General features: G+C 36.7%; 1 protein-coding gene across 17 annotated transcripts in view; it reads right to left on the bottom strand.

The window, feature by feature from the left end:
- The window catches only part of PKP4 (plakophilin 4), a 228,375-nt gene that overhangs the window by 42,453 nt on the left and 167,919 nt on the right, over positions 1 to 18,003 (bottom strand). For 12 of the 17 annotated variants that reach the window (XM_074336670.1, XM_074336698.1, XM_074336705.1 and 9 more), the window contains 5 exons: positions 17,750 to 17,881; positions 17,450 to 17,640; positions 14,040 to 14,592; positions 8,612 to 8,800; positions 6,190 to 6,413 (listed from right to left, as the gene is read on the bottom strand). In XM_074336670.1, coding sequence (XP_074192771.1) covers positions 6,190 to 6,413; positions 8,612 to 8,800; positions 14,040 to 14,592; positions 17,450 to 17,640; positions 17,750 to 17,881 — 1,289 coding nt within the window. The remainder of the gene's footprint in view (positions 1 to 6,189; positions 6,414 to 8,611; positions 8,801 to 14,039; positions 14,593 to 17,449; positions 17,641 to 17,749; positions 17,882 to 18,003) is intronic. The other 5 variants (XM_074336723.1, XM_074336692.1, XM_074336691.1 and 2 more) reach the window with 3 other exon arrangements.

Raw genomic sequence — 18,003 nt, 5'->3', positions numbered from 1 at the left:
AAGGAAAAAATATTTTATCAGTAATCCTATATGCAGAAAAAATCCATTGCTGACATTTCTTGCTGGTCTTTTTTGTATACATGTATGCAAATATCCATGTGTGCGCACAGAATTTTTTCCAAAGAAGTGGATTATTTATTATTAAATAGCACTTATTAGTTCATGAGGACCTATAGTGTGGCAAGCACTATCCTAGGAATTTTGTGTATATTAATTCACTTATCTTACATCAACTTTATAGATTTGCAGGGGGAGACAGAAAGGCTAAGTCATTTGCCCAAAGTCACACAGCTAGCCAACAGCAGAGCAAGATGTCAACTCGGCGGTTTGCTTCCAGAATCTGGCTCCCTGTGCTATCTCATTACTTGTACAATGAGTATACGTAAGCATGTATGCTTTTTATAGTTTGCTTTTTCAGGTAACATCACATTGTCAGAATTTTCTGATGTCAACTGGTTGGTCCACTGTTTGGAATCCTTGTTAAATGTGAATTTATGCTTATATTATATGAAGACCAGCTTCTTACAAATGATTCAGAAAGCAACAAAGTTGCAGACTTTGGTTACTGGATGAAGTGCACTGTTATTCCAAAAATGAATTAATGCTGAATAAACATTTTTTAAAAAAACCTTTAAATTAACGACCTAGTGATGATGTTTCTATGGCCTAGGTTTTAAAGATCCAGAGTCTTTCTTGGTCTGGGAAGGCTCCATGCATTAACTTGCTCATCCACTACAAAGCGGCAGGTCATTCCATCCCTGCACACATACAGACACACCACTGATTCAAACAAATATTTAGTGAATCCTTACTGTGCTGCAGGTACCCACCATAGCAGGTGCTGGAGATACAAACATCGAATAAGACATGGTTTTATGTACAGGGTCTTATATGCCAAATTTAAAAAGTTAAGTCTTAATACTAACAAGAGTTATTATTTATTGAGTTTACCTGCATCAGGCATAGTGTCAAGAGCTTAACATGCATCATCTCATTTACCTTGTTGCACAGCGAGGTAGGAACTATTAAAATTAGATATGGACAAGGAACCTGGAATTAATAATTAACTGGTGGAGGTTAGTGAAACCCAGGGGGTCTATATGTTGCCCCCCACATAAGGAACAGAAAACTAATGCAGGTTTTGAAGCAGAAGAGTGAGAGAATGAGACAGTCACATTTAAAAGAAAGATAACTCTGGTAGTCAAGCAAAGAATGTACTAGCATCATAAAAAACTGATGGCAAGAAGACTATCCACTATCCACACATTTGCTCAAGGCAAAATGGAGCCATCCTTGATTTTTCTCTCTCCCTTATCTTTCTGATCCAATCCGTCAGCAAGCTCTGTTGACTATCTTGAAAATATTTAATACAAACCAAACCCATCCATCCATTCTGTCTTGACAGTACTACTCTAAGAGCCTTCTACATGTTCTCTCTGCTTCAAATACTACCCCCTCCCCTGATCCACTCTCGGCACAGCAGTGAGATGATCTTCCAAAAACTGAAGTTAATGGAGATTTCTGGCTTGGGGGACAGATTGGATGATCATGTCATTAATAGACATTAAGAATACCTCAAATGCTGAGAGGCAGGATGACACAGCAGAAAAAGCACAGAATTTAGAGTTAGATTTCCTATGCTGAAGTCCCAGGTCCTTCATTTACTATGTGATTTTGAAAATCAGTTAATTATTTGAAGCTTCAGTTTCCCCATCTGTAAAACAGGAACAATAAAACTATCATTTCTACCTTCTTCTTAGGTTGGCTGTGATGATTAAATTGTGATGATGCATATTAAAATATTTTATATACTTCAAATTATCATACAGATGTTTTGTTAATGTTCATCATCCATGAAAAATGAACTATTATAAATAGGGTCATCCTCTGCAATAATAGATATCCTTTTATGCACTGAAACTATGTTAACTATTTCTGATGAAAATCTAAAGCCCATTATGTAAATCTATGCTGTAATTAACAGATTGCAACCAGTGTGATTTAATCTTTCCTTGATGACTCACAATCATTACAAATACAAATTTTTGTCCTCCTTAAATGGCACAGGGGTGGTCAATATTTTCTGGCATCCTTAGGTGCCACGAGGGCCAGACAACACAAAAGGTAAGCTCCAGCTGGAGGTGGGCACTTAGGCTTGGTTGGCATTAACCCCAACCGTGATTTTCTGCAGAAATTTACCTTAGAAAGACTGCTATAAATCCACGGGCTGGCTGGATGGCATCAATACCTGCCAGGATTTGCTTCATTAAAACCTATGCCCAGATGCTGTTTCCAGCCACGATGGAGTAACCGGTATTGGATTTTGCCCTTTTACCATAAACAACTGTAAGACCAGACTAAATACGTGAGGAAACTGTTTTCAGGCCCTGAACAATAGGTAACACAAGAATGTAATCCTTGAGAGAAGGGAATTACTTTAGGAGCTCCATATTCACCTGGCGTTCTGTTGGAGGGCATTTTTTGGATCATGGCCAAGGAAGTGAGCCCATGAAATAGAGCAATAATGGGCTTAGTGGGCTGATGGGGAGACTGGAATATGGAGATGTCAAAGTGCTTAGACTTTTTGGGGCATGATACAGGAGATGCAAGAGCTCTGCAGAGGAGATTCTAAAAGTCTGTGGGAGGATTATTCACAAGTTTTTTGCTGAATGCTGGGCTGTGCGTCATGTATAGGGCACATGTACAGGTCTGGTGGGGAGTGGCTGCTGCATGTGCTCGCTTTGGCAGCACATATACTACAGTTGAGAGCTGAGCACATGCCAGGTAATGTCGGATTTCCATCCCAGTCGGAGTATAGACCTTACTGAGAACCTCAGCATTTAACTTACCAAAAAGCCATGTTTAAGAGTAATAACCTCACCACAGAGTAAGGGCCATGTGCTAGGAGTAAAACAAATCTGAAATAGACAAGTCCTAACAAAGAACAAAGCCAATCTCCAAAGAATCAAACATCTATTGGTAATTTAGTTAGCTATAACAACAAAACTCAGAACCCTAAAAAGGAGACAACAAATCCAGAGTCCCTACAATGTGTCATCCACAATGGTTCGTGCATAATTTAAAATTGCTAGGAATAAAATGTAACAGAAAAATATGACTTACAAAGATGTAAAACACACACACACACATACACACACACACACACACACACACACACGAAGACCTAGACAAAACCCAGATGTTTGAATTATCATAGGAGGACATTAAAATGGTTGTTATAAATGGGCTCAAAGACTTAAAGGGAAAGATGTATATAAGGAGTGAATAGATGGGGAATATTATCAGACATGGAAACTGTATTTAAAAAAAGAACCAAATTCAAGTATCAAAACAGAAAAAAAATTAACTGGATGAGCTTAACAACAGATTGGAGAGTACAGAAAAAAGAACAGTAAATTTAAAGATAGATCAACAAAAAATATCCAATCTGAAGAACACAGAGAAAGAAGATTAAAAAACATGACAGGGCTTCAGTAATCTGTGAGATAATGTCAAGTTTTCCTAGAAGGAGAGGAGAGTGTATTTGGGGCAGAAAAGAGTTTAAAGAAATAACTACTGAAAATGTCCCAATTTTTGGTAGAAATCATCAACCAAGATCTAAAGAATCTCAGTGAACCCCACCCAGGTTAAATGTAAAGAAAACTATATCTAGGTCAGAGTAAAGGTACTGAAAGTTCATCTAAAAGGTAGCCAGAGAGAAGATAGATTACATAAGGAGAAGAATGATACAAATGATGTCTGATTTCTCATCAGAAACTATGGAGGTCTAAAGACAATAAGTGGTATCTTTTAGAGTACTGAAAGAAAAAAAATCCATACCTTTCCATTCTGAATTTATATCTAGCAAAATTATCCTTTAAAAATAAGTGAAGTAAAAACATTTTTTCAGATAAATTAAAGCTGAGAGAATCTGTTGCCAGCAGATATGCAACATAAAAAGGCTAAAGGAAGTTTTTAGATTGAAGGGAAATGAGTTGAGATGGAAACTTGAATTTATAGGAAGACAGTAAGAGAACTATGAACAGTAAATATATAGCTAGACATAAAGACCATTTTTTAAACCTCTCTCTCTTTAAAAGACTACTGACTGCAGTGAAAATAGTAACACTATAGTATGGGTTTTATAATATATGTAAAAGTAAAATATTTGACAATAACATAAAGGTGAAGGAGATGGTAAACTGAATTACTCTATAGGACACCACAGATTAAGCTCTGCTCAAAGGGAACACCATGAATGCTGCCATTCTTTAAGTCACTATCTCTTTCCATAGGAAGTACTTTTGTTTCTTTTTTTAGATGCATCATTTGTAGTATTAATACATTTTGCTTCCAAACTAGACAACTATAAAAAAAAAGAAAACCTCCTACTTTTTCTTGTATATAGAAAACATGAATAATTTCTCCACTGTTACAGGGAATTTTTCAGGCTAATTATAATGCAGTTTATAATGAAAAATAATAATAAGCATTAACAAAGAAAGTAGGTTTGAGATGAATGAAAATATTAAAGTTGCTACTTTCAAAACTAAAAATTAAATAGTCATCATGAGCTTTCTATTTTGGTTCAAATATTCAAACTTCAAAGTCACCTGGATTCCAGTTTGAGCTAGAATAAACACACCTATTATTGTAAGATAGGCATCTATTCAGCTTACAAAATGCATTATACGTTTCACATAATCAAAGTTAGGCATAAGTTTTATGCATTAGACTATGAAATCATCATACTATGAAGAGCTAAAGTATGTTATCATATATGAAATGTTTGTTTATAGTGAATCGACTCATATTAGAGGTCAAAACTGAAGTCTGCAGGAGCACATATTAAACTCAAAGTTCTAATCACACTTCACTACCTTCTTGGCTAGCTTTCCTTCTCGCTGCAGGTTCAGCCTAGGTATGGTCTAAATTACCTACAATTCAAAACCCTTTAGGGAATTTCTGTATGTATTTCGGTGCCCTAAGTTGTTGTCATTTTGAGGATTTAAAAACAAAATCATGTAAAAGTATTTCTGACTTAATTATCTTGAAAGTGCTATTAGACAAATTATTTTACAAAATCTTTAAAATGACAAAAGAGGTGGCAAGCAGGAATAGAACCAAATGTATGTATAAACCATAAAGAAATTTAGGCAAAAGAATGAATATGTGGAGTAGTTTTAGAGAAGCAGTGGGCTTCCCATTCAACTCAAAAGTACCTTTAGTTATTTTGTTTTAATGAAGAAAACCTCACTCATATTTTTAATTCACATTCATTAGAATAAGTTAGTAGGCTGCTAAAAGTGAATTGAAAATTATAATAATTTTCCAGTGGAACAGCTATTTGTGGGCAAAGACTGAATGAAATCTTGTTAATATATGCCTTAAAATAACACTCAAGCTGCTTAAAATTTAGCAACAGTTTCACTCTCTAAAGTTTCACAAACTAAAATTCTCTTTTAGTTTTTAAACATCTTTATTTCCTGAATATTTAAGGGGCTTTCATGAAGATGAGGCTAGTTTTTCAAAATCAATCAAGTATTAAATGACTCATCTTAATAAAACATGTTTTATACATGGTCAGATAAAATTAAAAGGAGGAAACACCTATTATTTGCCAATATTTTCTGCTTATGCGATATGAGAATTTCTTGTGAACGATTTTCTCCTAAATAGCAGAAAGCTTTTTGAAGGACCTCGGTAATACAAGCATGAGATAGGATTGACCAATATGATTCAAAATGCACACAACACCGGTCTTTTCCAGTTTAAAGCAACCACAAGTATTTTTTGAAGTCTTCATCTAAGAAATCAGTGAGGATAAAGGAAAAGGGGTAAAAATGATCCTGTAAGACCTTTTCTGTACTTCAGACTAAGAGCCTATCCCCAGGTAGTCGCCTTGGGGAAGTAGTTCAATGATGAATACTGCAGATATTCACACAGACCTGTGCACCCTCTAATTTATTAGTAAAGCACTGAAAGAAGGAATCTATCTTCCTTCTTCAAATTAATTCTTTAAAATGAAATTAACCTCAATGACCTACGGTTCTGGAATGCAAATGAAAAATATTAGAGATAAGGAGTTACTGATATCATAATAGATCTGGCAACTTGAAAAAAGGTTGGAATGAAGGAACTGGTTGACTTCTGTGATGCTGTAGCATTCTGGATACCCATCACCAGTACTTGCCTGGGGTCTTTCTGAATGCTGTCTATTGAGGGCGATCTCGTGGTGCCATCATCAGCTGGGGCTGCATGCTGAAGCCTGTTATAATTGCACTCTTGCACTCGATATTGTATTGGCCTATAGGGCTCCGCGTAGGTAGCTGTTGTGTTCAGAGCATAATTATTTCTTTGGTATGTAAGGGTACTTCGTTGGCTGGACGTCCTTTGCAGATTTCCAACACCTACTGGAAAGTCACATTTTCAAATAGGTTAGTATGTTCTCCGTGAAGTGATACTTCCCAAAGTCAAAGTATTTTATATAACTTGCTTACATTTAGATTTTACCAATCTAGCTCATTAGTGCTACAAAAAATACTTAAGTTTTTAATATACACTAACAATATTTGTATCATTTTGTGAGATGAAAGAGCAAAAATGAAACTATAAATCTGCTGACGCAATAGGTTTAATATGTTTATTAAGATTCAGTAACAAAACTGCAAGAGAAACATAAGGAAAGAATTAATCTTAGCAATAAACGACAAAACTTCATAATTTAATTTTAGCAATAAAAAACAAGATATTTAGTCACATTTGCAGAAAATTGAAACTATCAAACTTTGAAAACTTAATGCATACAGGTGACTTATTTTGACATTTTATTTATAAACCTGTGGATTTTGTAACAGAAAATTTACTTCACAAGAAAGAAGACTGATATATCAAATTCTTTCAAAGCTACTCCCTTAAATTATTGCATGATGCTATGTATAAAGATACTGTACACTATATTTAAGATTTCATTCCTAATTATTGCAGTAGGGTATCTCTCCAATGATTGTATACATATTCTTCCTGCAATTAGAATGCTCGAACAGCATTATTTCTTACTCCTATTAACAAAATTCCTTAATACACAGAACATAACAAATGAAGTATTTCTGCACTAACATCTATTAAAAATTAGGGCATTCTACTAGAAGAAACATCCCACAGTGGACCAATTTGTGAGTTTTAGCAAAGAACTAATTCAAATACAGTCTTCTCCTTCCTGGTATTCTGGGAGGTAGGAGGCCTGACAATTAAGTTTGCAAACTTGGTGCAATGATGTTGTTAACCTTTTTTGATATCAGAGGGATTATTCATTATGAATTTGTACCAAAAGGACAAACAGTTAACCAAGTTTATTATTTGGAAGTGCTGAAAAGGCTGCGTGAAAAAGTCAGACGACCTGAACTTTTTGCCAACAATTCATGGCTCTTGCATCAACAATGCACCAGCTCACACGGCACTGTCTGTGAGGGAGTTTTTGGCCAGTAAACAAACAACTGTATTGAAACACCCTCCCTACTCACCTGATCTGGCCCCCAGTGACTTCTTTCTTTACACAAAGATAAAGGAAATATTGAAAAGAAGACATTTTGATGACATTCAGGACATTAAGGGTAATACGACAGCTCTGATGACCATTCCAGAAAAGAATTCCAAAACTGCTTTGAAGGGTGGACTAGGCACTGGCATCGCTGCATAGTTTCCCAAGGAGAGTACTTCAAAGGTGACCATAGTGACATTCAGCAAAGAGGTATGTAGCATTTTTTCTAGGATGAGTTCGCGAATGTAATTGTCTAACCTCATATGTCCCCCAGAGCCATACCTTTAGGGGGCTGTCATTGCTACCTGGAGTTTATTTGTGGGCATGTTAATAAAACTGTACTACATTTTTTTTTTTTTAAAGTATCTTTGAGCCAAAGTTTTTTTTGAGTCTCTGTGAGCCAGACTGGCAGCACAATCTGGCAGCTTACACGGCCCTGGGCAGCTTACGTAGTGGTTGTTCTATCAGCCACTACAATGTGGCATAGATGTGAGGATGTGGGGTATAAGGGTATGATACACTAGTTCCCAATTTTTATAAGTGCCTACTGCATTCTGTCCCAGACTGAGTCCATCATAAAGAATATTTATTTCAAATTTTACACTTAAGAATTCAGAGGAAATCCAGTATCTAAAAAAGAGTAACACCAAATACACTTGGGCTACTTACATACTAAGTCAAAAATTGCCAAGTAACTCATACGTGAATTTTCTCTAAACACATGTTCCAGGCAACAAAAATGACAAAGAAATATTGCAACACAGGCTTTCCTTTCTATGTCTGATATCCCTCTAACCCAAGGGCAGTCAGATTTATAGCTCTATAAACTTATTTGTGAGTTTACAGTATAATCACGATATTCATTGATTAGATTGAACGAAGGTAAAAATTTATCACCTATAAATAGGTCCAAAATGAACTTCTGTTTTACTGTTTATCGATCTGTTGTCACAGCTGCTTTACTGACAACCAAAGGGACAACGTGATTTCATTCTAACCAGAACCCAAATCCAATGACATCCTCTTGGGCCCATGAGATTGGGAATCCAGCTAAGCATTGCTGGTACTCACCTGAGCCTGTGCGATACAATGCGGTCTGTGACCCTTGGAGCTCCACAGCCCCGTGGTTTGGGCTGCGGTACACAGGGCTGTAATAGGTCCTCCCCTCATATATAGGAGTGATGTGCAAGTCGGGTGACACAGTTGAACGAAGGTCTTGCCCGAGCTGGCTGTGTTGACTAGCATAGGAACTCCGTAAGCCTAGAGGCAGAAAAATTACGAATCATTAGAAATCGAGAAAATTGTGGTGAGGGTAAAAGCCCTAATGAAACTCCTAACCAATAGGACCAAGTGTGAAGTCTAAACACCAAACCTAGTGAGTTGTACAAAGGAAAAACGCCAGAGATGAAAAGGACGCCATATACATTTTTAGTACAAAACTTTCTCTTGGCCAAGATAAAAGTAAATTTTCTAAGAAAAAAAATAATAAGACATTTTTAAATGGTTTGATACTCTGAAATTCATTCTCCCAACTCTCAGCTATTTTATCATGGTGACCCCAAAGAGAATGTCCACTTTTACTTTACTATTTTCCTTCTTAAAAATACATACAAACAATGGTTCATGCCAGTCTCTCTTCCTGCCCTGCAGAACTGCCCCGTCCTACCAAGTGGATGGCCAGCTCTTTGGGACCAGGCCTCACCATGTCCCACAACTCTTTAAATCCCCACATCTAAGACAATACCTACATAATCGTGCTTAGTAAAGGCTCATGTTCAAGAACTGTTTTGAAATATCTCTCTCAATTCATCCATGATTTTTACAGGAAAACATGAAATTGTATGTTACAAAATTTGAAATGTTATCAATCAAGTAATAACATTTATTAAGTATTATGAACTATTATGCATATTTTACTATTATCACTATACTTTTCCTTTTCTTTTTAAAAAAACAACAACAAGGCAGTTGTGTTTATACTGTGTTTCCCGAAAACAAGACTGGATCTTATATTAATTTTTTGCTCCAAAAGACACATTAGGGCTTATATTCAGGGGACGTCATCCTGAAAAATCATGCTAGGGCTTATTTTCTAGTTAGGTCTTATTTTCGGGGAAACACTGTAGGAACCTACACAGCAGATTCTAGTTTACTTGCTTTCTGATGTGAAGGAAAAGTACAGAGTTAGTAGATGAATATTAAATCATTTGAAATATTCGTCCACTCAAATTGCTAATAACTAATGTTTACGCATGGGACTTTTGATGGAAAAGTAGATTTCAAACCCAAACATTTTATTTTTTTAATAAAAGTTAATTAGCATATTATATTATATTAGTATACGCACAGAAGTTAGTGATATGTCATCATTAGTAAGTAAATTCTGTCACTTGGTATGAATACCAACTACAGTTACATTCCAAATATGAGTAAGAGAAAGCACATATATTTGCTTGTAAAAAGACTGCAAATAATTAACACAGTAACTAATTACAAAAAGATAGCATCATTCACATCCTGTTAGCTCAGTTAATCAAATCACAGCTGAAAGCACATGGGCCTGAATGTGAGTGATAACACATTGCTTAGTGAGGTGTAGCAAGAAAGTTAATACATAAAGCTTTGAAAACGAGTATTACCTATCCTGGACAGCAATGTGGCATGGAAAGAAACTAAATGCACCAATGTGGGTTTTAGCTACTGGCTCCCCACTTGCTAATATGAAGATCACACACAGGTTTAAACAATCTTATAATTGGGAGATTATCGAGCTGAGCCTTCTCATCTGAAAACCAAGGAAACAAAGAGCCCAAGAGGAAAATGTGATTCATCCCCATCAGAGGTACTTTCTGGTAGGACTGGGAGGAAACCCCAGGTCAGTGTTCTGTCACTGCACACTCAGCACTGAACATCCGGAGTCCTCAAGGGTCAATGATAAGTGGTGTGAGAAACCTTGAACTCGACAGATCCCTCCTCAAACAGAAAATTAAAGAGCAAGGTTAGTCCACCAGGGGATCATGGAAGCCAATGTAATTCTAAAGATCATATTATGATTGTTATTGTCAAGTTCTCGTTTGAGGATTTCAGCTTTTTATTCACTAGCAGATTTCTCGTCCTTCCTAGCAGTGTATAAGCTCCATTTCTTTATGGCGCCCGTGAGTATACTAAACAAAAGTGGAGCCATTGTTTTTATAATGGTGACATAAAGCAGGCAGCTAAGCGTAGCTAGTCCTTGGTAATCTTATCAATACAAAGTGCTTTGTTACCACTCAGTAGAGCCACAAACACTCTTGATTCACTCTGAGACTCTGATTATCACTCACACTTAGGCAGAGGCAAGCCGAGCATTGGTGGTGGCCCCAGCACCCATGGTGTGGTGGAATGGGAACAAAGCATTGTGCACCATTATCAGAATGCTATATTCTCAGGGTGCAAGGGCCTGCTGGTTTCTTCACTGGAATCCATGCACTAGGACAACTTTGGTAAACATTTACTATAATTGCATGGCAAAGGTAACACAATGAGCTTACTTAGAACTATTAAACGTATCCAGTAAATATTCACTTGTTATAGGACTACTAGTGAAATGAAGTTACCATATGTGACAGGCTACCCTGGGAAATAAAAGACAGAATCATGGTGTGTGTAACACTTTCTTGATATCAGGAATCTTTGTAAATAACGTAACAGTGACTGTCACTATTTTTGTTTACCTGCTTATGCATGAAAAAAAAGTCCTATAAGATTAACATTTAAAAAATTACAAAAGTATGTAGCCTCTACAGATTAAGTTAAATGACTGTGTGTAGAGAGCCCCACTATATCTTAGTATCTTTTAAACTGGAAGACAGACAAGTAATTATGTTCTATAATTGATATTAGAAATAATGTTTCCAGAAGTATTTCCACAGATTAATATTTAATTACTTTATCTTCGCCTCCAAATAAAACACTGATCTTCCACAATAATATTTATCTAACCAATAGTTTCTATTTGCAATTCCACAAATACTTATTGGTTTGCCTATTATAATGATATATTCCCTGTGATTTAAAACATTTATATTTAAGACATTGGAAATAAACATAAATTTATCTTCCAAATATGGATTCTTTGTATTCTCCAAGCTTTTATTGACATGCTATGATTATACTGAAGTGAATATTTTAGGACAGATATATTTTTTGTTGTAGGAAGTAATTTATACACATATTTTATCATTATTTAAACTGGGATTACCAAATATCCAAGTGACTGAGTCTATTACAAAATATTGCTTCAGACTTATTAATTAGCAGGTTATTAATCTTTTGAAATCAAGAACCATAGCAAATATGACATCACTTTCTTAAGAAAAAAAGGGAATTCACAAAATAGAATCCATATTCAGAACAAGGGGGCAGGTAGGTGATGGGAAACATTTTTATGGAAACTCTTCTTCTTTTGAAGATTATAGCACTCTAGGAAGAAAAAAAATCTGCGAAAGACTAGGTATAATTTTTTTCTCCCTGAGACATAAAGTCTAACTTCATTTGCATTGTTGGAAAAGCAGGCTTTTTAAACCAAAGGAACTCATCCCTTTCGGGGTTAACATGGGGACAGTGTTTATGTGCTCACTTCCTTTTCTGGGTTTCTCCTTCACTCTTTATATTACTGCATAGCTATACATACACAGGGAAGAATACAGAAATCCTCAGAACTCTTTATCTTTTAAGGCTCCTTGGGAGATGGAATTTCATAAATGATTCCTACTGCACTTTGCTGCATACTTCTCAGAGGCATGCCAGAAAATATCTAAGCCAAGTACACTCCTCTAAGGGCTGAATGAAAAAGAGGTGGTTTCTCCACTAGGAATTTCTTTGAGCTCAAAATCAAGTTCAATAATAATTTTTCAGGCAAAATTATTAAATTAGAAAATCTCAAAAAGGCTTTACCTTTCCCAGAGGCCACAAAGAACGGATATTCATTTCACTACACAAAAATATTAAAAACCTCTGTAAATAAGAAATAAAACGTCCAAAATAACGTCAAAAGACAATTTACAAAATGGGAAAAATATGTGAGAAGTATATTACAAGGGGCTAATTTATTTCAAGTATAAAAAGCTTTTACAAATTATAGAAATACGCAAAAGACCTGAACTTGTTTGCAGAAAAAAAAAAGGCTGATAAACATGAAATATTCAACTTCCCTCGTAACTCAGTAAAGGCCATTTAAAACAACGAGGTACAGCTTTTTACCTACCACTCTGGCAAAGATGAAACACTTTGACAATATACAGTGCTAGTGAAGGTGTAGTAGTAATAGGTACACTCAAACTAGCGCTAAAGATAAAAATCTGTGCCACTTTCCAGGAGGGCAACTTGACAATATTTCTTTAAGAAACAAATACACACATATTTGGATCCAGCAATTCTACTTCAAGATGTAGATCCCACAATGATCTTAGTATCTATGCGCAAATATGCAGAACAATATCTATGACATCGTTGTCTCTAATAGCTAAAAATGGAAAACAACCTAAATGTCCATTAATAGGGAAGTGATTAAATAAATGATCATACATCTATAAAAATGGGGTCCTAGGGTTGTATGGAGAATGAAGCAAAGTTCTCAGGCTTATTAAAAAAACCAAGATATGTATTATAGGATCCCATCCGTATAAAAGACAACACAATGTGTGCACATATGTATATAACGTATATACTCATATATGTAAACAAACATTCTGCATGATACAGAAAGCAGTGAGTGTAAACGGGTAAGGGTAAAGAGAAGCTTGAGACTCACTGCTCATTTCAAATTGTCTCATCTAGTTTTAACTTGTTTACCATTGGGTATGTTATTTAAAATTACGATTTAAAACACTGGTTAAACATCAATTTCATTGTAATAAAAAGAACAATGTTGATACATTATGTGGAAAAGGCTCCATGAAAATAGTCTGAAGGAAATGGCTGTAATATCAGGGACCTGGCTGTTGAGTTTCTGATTTAACCTGAGTGGCATTTGAAGGTAATTCATTAGAGCTTTGTGCATTTCCCATTGGGATGTTAAAATAAGGTAGGTGGTGAGAGAATCTATATTCTAGCCTATACTATTAAAGCATTTTTAAAAATTAAACATTTAAACAGGTATTCTGATACCACTATAACATAACTTACAGGTTTGGGTAGGCCTACCTGGTAAACAATCTTTCATTAAGAAAAACAACAACCAACAAACAGCTTAGAATTCCAATCACTTCTAAAATGCATCCTAATTTACATCCTAATATTGTGAAAGGGAAAAATGTATTCATTACAAGAGTTCTGGTAATATAAATGTATATAATTTCATGCATTAAGAATTATAAAGCATGAAAGACAAGTCAGCCTTAACTCTGCAGTGTAAGCTTTGAGATGAACACGAGCTTCTCTCATCTTATCATGCTGTTTGAGCGACGGTTGCATAGATTTCCTCACTGGGCTTTACGGAGTGCTGTCACCCTGTACTCACCTGTCAGGCTGTCTGGCCGAGGTGGTACCATCCTCTCATAAATGTCATACGGCTGCTGTCCGAATTGTTCCATGTCATGAACAGTTCTTTGCAGTGAAGGACCCAGATGCTGTGGTACGGCGGTCATCCCTGAGCGTTTGGGGGACGACGACCCCACCTGGCCTTGGGATGGGGAAGCTACTCGAGTCTGTGCATCCGTCAGGGTCAGCGGGGACCCCACTCTGGCGTTGGTTTGGTACTGAGGGGTTGGTCCGTTGGGATTGGAGGTCTGCCGGGAAGGGACTGACCCAATCCGACGTACAGCTGCTGGGGAGGCGGGTCTCTGTGCAGAGTATGGCGATGCTGCCCGCTGAGCAGGTAATGTGGTGGAGGAATATGCACTGGGGTTCAGTGGTCGGGAGTCGGTCACTGATGGAGAGCCAAATCCACTACCCAGAGAAGTTCTCAGTGGCCCCCTGGAAGGAGACACGCCTGTGCTGATAACATAAGAAGGAGACTGTGCTCTAGATGGAACTGAACTAACTCTTCTCATGGCCCGATTGGCTACTGATGGCTGATGAAAGGGGGAAAAAAAAGAATGGGTTTATCCAGGGTTTTGTGTCCATTGTCATTACAGAAAAAAATGCACATAGCTCACTACAATGTGATTATTTTAGGCATCTAAGTTTCTTTTTCTTGTTATGCTTTAGAGTTGGATCTTAATATTTCCTCACTGTCTTTTTCTTGTTCTACTTTTTTTTTTTTTTTTTTTTTTTGTGGCTTAATCTCCACCTTTCCCACTTCAAATACTAAGATCAACCAGTAAAGAGAGCTCTAAAGACATTTAAGATTCCTTTTCTTTTGTCTTTACATATTTTTTATCCTCTTGCCTATGCATTTTTCACAACACATAAAATTTTATATTGCAAGTGTGAAGTGTCATTGGAGCAATGTATTTATTTTGTTCCCTGTGAGTCAAAGTTTGGCCAAAGTAATGCATTTCTGTAAAACAAAAACAATTTTTAAAAATATATCAAATCTAATGTAGCTACAGGAGTATCTATAATTGTTTAATCTTTGTGGATTGGCCTCCTTAACGAAAGGAATGTGTTCTTTCAATGTGGAATAAATGACTATTTGGATAGAGCCTGGGGTCCAATGCTCTCCTCTGTGAATTTACTCTTGAGAGACAGCTTATTTGCACAGGTGCTATTAGCCAAATTTGTCTCTTCTTTTAGCTCAAGTGTGGCTTCTAGAGAGTTCAGCTATTTCTTTCTACCTTCTTTGATCTATGAGCTTTTATCTTTAGCTGGTGGATTTAAGGAGATTAAAATAAAGGTACCCCCAAATCTGTTAACAAAAGGAGCGATGAGGAATGCCAAAGTCTCTGCTGGGTTCATGGCCTAGTCAGCTGGGAAAGGTGAGAATGGAGAATGAAGAATATTTCTGCCATGGCTGGTCCTTCTATGAAATCTCTCCTTCTATGACTCCTGCAAACACAGGGTCTCAGATCCCTTTCCTGATGCAGTATCACAATGAAGTACAATAGTGGCTGGACTGGGGTACTGGCCTGCGGGGAACAGGCATGGGCAACAGACGCTGGGCAGCCCAGGACCAGGCTGCTCTGTATCTCCTTAGTGACTGCTGGGATACAGTTGCCATCAACCCCCTTTTATTTTCACTTGGGGCAGTAAGAAAAGAAACAGGGAAAAGACGAGAGCTTTGTAGATCTATTACATGTCATAAGAGGAAGCGTGCTTAGTCTCCAGGTGTCACAAGCTACTGGGTGGGCTGAAACACCTGCTCTGAGACCTCATGTGTGCTCCATCTCAACAATTTTGGAAAGTCAATAGCAGTGAAGAGGAGAAGATACGAGGAGTAAAGGGAATTGTAAATAAACAAAAAGGCAAAAAAGGGGGTTGTAAAATTAGTAGACAGTTGGAAAACTAAAGTCCGGCTTGGGGTTTACTAATAGTGCTAAAAATATGAAAATCCCACAATGAGCTGTTACCAAAATGGGATGATACTTGGCCCAAATAGCTAGAAAACATGTTTCCCAAAATACATGCAAATTAAGTTTTAGAGATGACCATTCCCCTCCCCAACTTAATTCTTCAGCTCTAGAAACAAAATCAACTTACCGTAAAAAAACAACAAAAAAAGAGATAACATGACCACTTTCAGGGGGAATAACAGAAACAATTTCTGTAGCTAAGATAATTATTATTCAAAAGTGTGACTTCCAACCTGCTGACAAAGAAATTCACCTAAGCTGATGAATTCCTATAAGCATTTAGTCCAAAGCTTCTCAAACTGTTACATCAAAGCACTCCTAGTAACAGCAAACAGGTAACTGTACAATATGACTGGGGGTGCAGCTCATAGTAGCTCTGCTACAGCACAAGATTTCCTGTTTTAGCTTAAAAATCGATGCACTATATTTGTGTGTGCTTGCATGTAGAAGTGTTTCTCACTACTTAACAATTTCCCCTAAATCGGTGAGCCAAAGTGCCGAAGGAATATTGTGTTTCTCCCTTGGCAATGGGAACCCTGGCCGGCTGCTGTGGTAGCTCCGGACTTCCTGTATTGCATTAAGGGAAGGTTAGTGTTTGCCTAACTTCTTTGATCATCTTGCCATTTTTAAGCTCTGGAGAAATCACTGGGGTACTTGGACAGATAGTTATCCTCACTTGTTATTGCCACTTAGGACTCCTACTGTTTCTATGAATCCCGGAATATGCTGATGGACTAATGTGAATAAAGATGCAATGAGTTAGGAGCTCAGTTTTATAAATCGATAATGCAAGTATTATTATTTTGTGACTATCAAGTTAGAAAATGCTAACTTAACAGAACTATTATGCTTCTGTACAATGCCTTTCTATAGGCAGGAATATCTATATTCTAACAAAAGAAAGAAATGTGTTTTCAGGGAATAAGTCCAAAGATGAAAGCAAAAACTTTGGTTAGAATAGGCCAGTCCCATTTTTTGCAGGTGTTGGAATGGTGCTCTGCCCTCTAGGACTCTTTACAGCATATTTCAGCTCTAGTATTTTTAGGAACTCATAACCCCTCAGGGAGTACAACATTCCACCCAGTTCTCCCACACTCCCCCTGGACTCTTCCTCACATGCCAAACTTGCTCCTTTCATACGAATTAATCTCCTGCGTCTGGAATCTATCAGAACTCATTAATAGGAGCTAATCAACAGAAATTAATGTATTTTTAAGTTTCCTGCCTAAAAATTCCTTAACATCATAGACTCACATAGCATAACACGATTTCACTACTTTACTCATTCCATAAATTAAAAATCTTCTGTGTTGGTTTAATTTTTTAAAAAGTACTTGTAAGAGATATTCAATTAGGACAGCATTTTTCTTTTTCTTTTTCTTTTTTTTTTACAAGGATCTTGATGTGTTTGGTTTACCTGAACCAATGTTTGTCCTTCAGCTCTGGAATTCCTCACCAAATGGTTATTAGTTGATCCTATGAATGAATGCTGTGGTCTGTTATCTGCCTTACTCAAGTTTAGGCTGTTGTGGAAACTTCCTGCTTCCTGGTATCCACTGTCGGAGTAAGAATTCATTTGTGTTGAACTTCTTGAGTTACCCAATGATCCTGTAGGAATAAAACCAGCAGGAAATGTCTTTATTTTACAGTTCTGATGCTCATTTCAAAAAGAAAATATTAAAGGCAAATCTAATACTTAAAAGATCATACAACGGACCCTCACTTTCATGGAGAGATGTTTGCTCTGGTGAATAGAGGGCCCCTTGCTCTGGTTCTGTCCTGATGAGATAGTTGTTGGGATGGACAGCGTCAGAAACTCTAGGTTTGTTTATACTGGTATTTGGCACATCTGTAAGAAGAGAAGCTTAATTAGCTGAATCTAAGGGCAAAATTGCAAAACAAAATTGCTTTAAAAAGCTTCAGATATTCATCAGTAACATATTATAATCTGTCGCCTAACCGTTTGTTTCC

The sequence above is a fragment of the Rhinolophus sinicus genome, linkage group LG01 (genome assembly GCF_036562045.2).
Source record: "Rhinolophus sinicus isolate RSC01 linkage group LG01, ASM3656204v1, whole genome shotgun sequence".
NCBI lineage: Eukaryota > Metazoa > Chordata > Mammalia > Chiroptera > Rhinolophidae > Rhinolophus > Rhinolophus sinicus.
This window is presented reverse-complemented; position numbering and strand designations above follow the sequence as displayed.